At 56.7% G+C, this 2,500-nt stretch overlaps 1 protein-coding gene across 1 annotated transcript in view; it reads left to right on the forward strand.

Annotated features, from left to right (window-relative positions):
* LOC118947013 (neurotrypsin-like) overlaps nucleotides 1–2,500 on the forward strand; it is a 51,426-nt gene that overhangs the window by 10,194 nt on the left and 38,732 nt on the right. The window contains 1 exon segment of the mRNA XM_036972013.1: nucleotides 1,948–2,126. Within this exon segment, the coding sequence (XP_036827908.1) occupies nucleotides 1,948–2,126 (179 nt within the window).

The raw sequence follows: 2,500 nt of genomic DNA on the forward strand, positions 1-2,500 counted from the left end.
TGGTGGGTTCAATACCTGCTGGGGCCAGGATGGTGGATTCACTACAGGATGGTGGGTTCAATACCCGCTGGGGCCAGGATGGTGGGTTCACTACAGGATGGTGGATTCAATTCCCTCTGGGGCCAGGATGGTGGATTCAATACCCGCTGGGGCCAGGATGGTGGATTCACTACAGGATGGTGGGTTCAATACCCGCTGGGGCCAGGATGGTGGGTTCACTACAGGATGGTGGATTCAATTCCCTCTGGGGCCAGGATGGTGTGTTCACTACCCACTGGGGCCAGGATGGTGGGTTCAATACCCGTTGGGGCCAGGACGGTGGGTTCAATACCCGCTGGGGCCAGGATGGTGAGTTCACTACCCACTGGGGCCAGGATGGTCGGTTCAGAACACGCTGGGGCCAGGATGGTGGGTTCAATACCCGCTGGGGCCAGGATGGTGGGTTCAATACCCGCTGGGGCCAGGATTATGGGTTCAATACCCGCTGGGGCCAGGATGGTGGGTTCAATACCCACTGGGGCCAGGATGGTGGGTTCAATACCCACTGGGGCCAGGATGGTGGGTTCAATACCCACTGGGGCCAGGATGGTGGGTTCAATACCCACTGGGGCCAGGATGGTGGGTTCAATACCCGCTGGGGCCAGGATGGTGGGTTCAATACCCGCTGGGGCCAGGATGGTGGGTTCAATACCCGCTGGGGCCAGGATGGTGGGTTCAATACCCACTGGGGCCAGGATGGTGGGTTTAATACCCACTGGGGCCAGAATGGTGGGTTCAATACCCGCTGGGGCCAGGATGGTGGATTCACTACAGGATGGTGGGTTCAATACCCGCTGGGGCCAGGATGGTGGGTTCAATACCCGCTGGGGCCAGGATGGTGGGTTCAATACCCGCTGGGGCCAGGATTATGGGTTCAATACCCGCTGGGGCCAGGATGGTGGGTTCAATACCCACTGGGGCCAGGATGGTGGGTTCAATACCCGCTGGGGCCAGGATGGTGGGTTCGATACCCACTGGGGCCAGGATGGTGGGTTCAATACCCGCTGGGGCCAGGATGGTGGGTTCAATACCCGCTGGGGCCAGGATAGTGGGTTCAATACCCACTGGTGCCAGGATGGTGGGTTCAATACCCACTGGGGCCAGGATGGTGGGTTCAATACCCACTGGGGCCAGGATGGTGGGTTCAATACCCACTGGGGCCAGGATGGTGGGTTCAATACCCGCTGGGGCCAGGATGGTGGATTCACTACAGGATGGTGGGTTCAATACCCACTGGGGCCAGGATGGTGGGTTCAATACCCTCTGGGGCCAGGATGGTGGATTCACTACAGGATGGTGGGTTCAATACCCGCTGGGGCCAGGATGGTGGGTTCAATACCCGCTGGTGCCAGGATGGTGGGTTCAATACCCACTGGGGCCAGGATGGTGGGTTCAATGCCCACTGGTGGGGAAAGCAGCTGCTAAAAGTCAGATATTATTTTAATTTAGTTTTTTGTTGTGGACTTTGTAGGTCTAGAAATCATGTCAAATCATAAAAAAATATTTATTCCTTTTCATGAAGAAGGTGTGTAGGACTATTTATGTGTTTGACTTGAATGTATCTCTCCCCCTCCTCACTCCCCCATCTCTCTCTCCCCCTTCTCTCTCTCTCCCTCCTCACTCCCCACTTCTCTCTGTCCCCTTCTCTCTCTCTCTCCCCACTTTTCTCTCTCCCCCTTCTCTCTCTCTCCCCCTCCTCTCTCCCCACTTCTCTCCTCCCCCTCCTCACTCCCCACTTCTCCCTGTCCCCTTCTCTCTCTCTCTCCCCACTTTTCTCTCTCCCCCTACTCTCTCTCTCCCCTTCTCTCTCTCTGTCTCTCTCTCTCTCTCTCTGTCTTTCTCTCTCTCTCTCTCTGTCTCTCTCTCTCTCTCTCTCTCTCTCTCTCTCTCCCCCTTCTCTCTCTCCAGGGGTGTAGCACGAGCGTGGGGTCAGGCGTATTTCGGTGCGGGGTCAGGCAGGGTGTGGCTGGATGAGGTGCGCTGCACGGGGAACGAGCTGACCCTGGAACAGTGTCCTAAAGCTGCCTGGGGAGAACACAACTGTCTCCACTCTGAAGACGCAGGGGTCTCCTGTACCCCTCTCACTGGTACACACACTACACAGGGGTCTGCTGTACCCCTCTCACTGGTACACACACTACACAGGGGTCTGCTGTACCCCTCTCACTGGTACACACACTACACAGGGGTCTCCTGTACCCCTCTCACTGGTACACACACTACACAGGGGTCTCCTGTACCCCTCTCACTGGTACACACACTACACAGGGGTCTCCTGTACCCCTCTCACTGGTACACACACACTGCTCACACACATCTGACATGAATTCCCTATGCTACAAAACCTCTCTCTCTCTATCTCTCCCTCTCCATCCTCTCTCCATCCCTCTCTCCATCTCTCCCTCTCTCTCTCCATCTCCCCCTCTCTCTCTCCCTCTTTATCTCTCCCTCTTTATCTCTC

Source organism: Oncorhynchus mykiss, unplaced genomic scaffold, assembly GCF_013265735.2.
Source record: "Oncorhynchus mykiss isolate Arlee unplaced genomic scaffold, USDA_OmykA_1.1 un_scaffold_87, whole genome shotgun sequence".
NCBI lineage: Eukaryota > Metazoa > Chordata > Actinopteri > Salmoniformes > Salmonidae > Oncorhynchus > Oncorhynchus mykiss.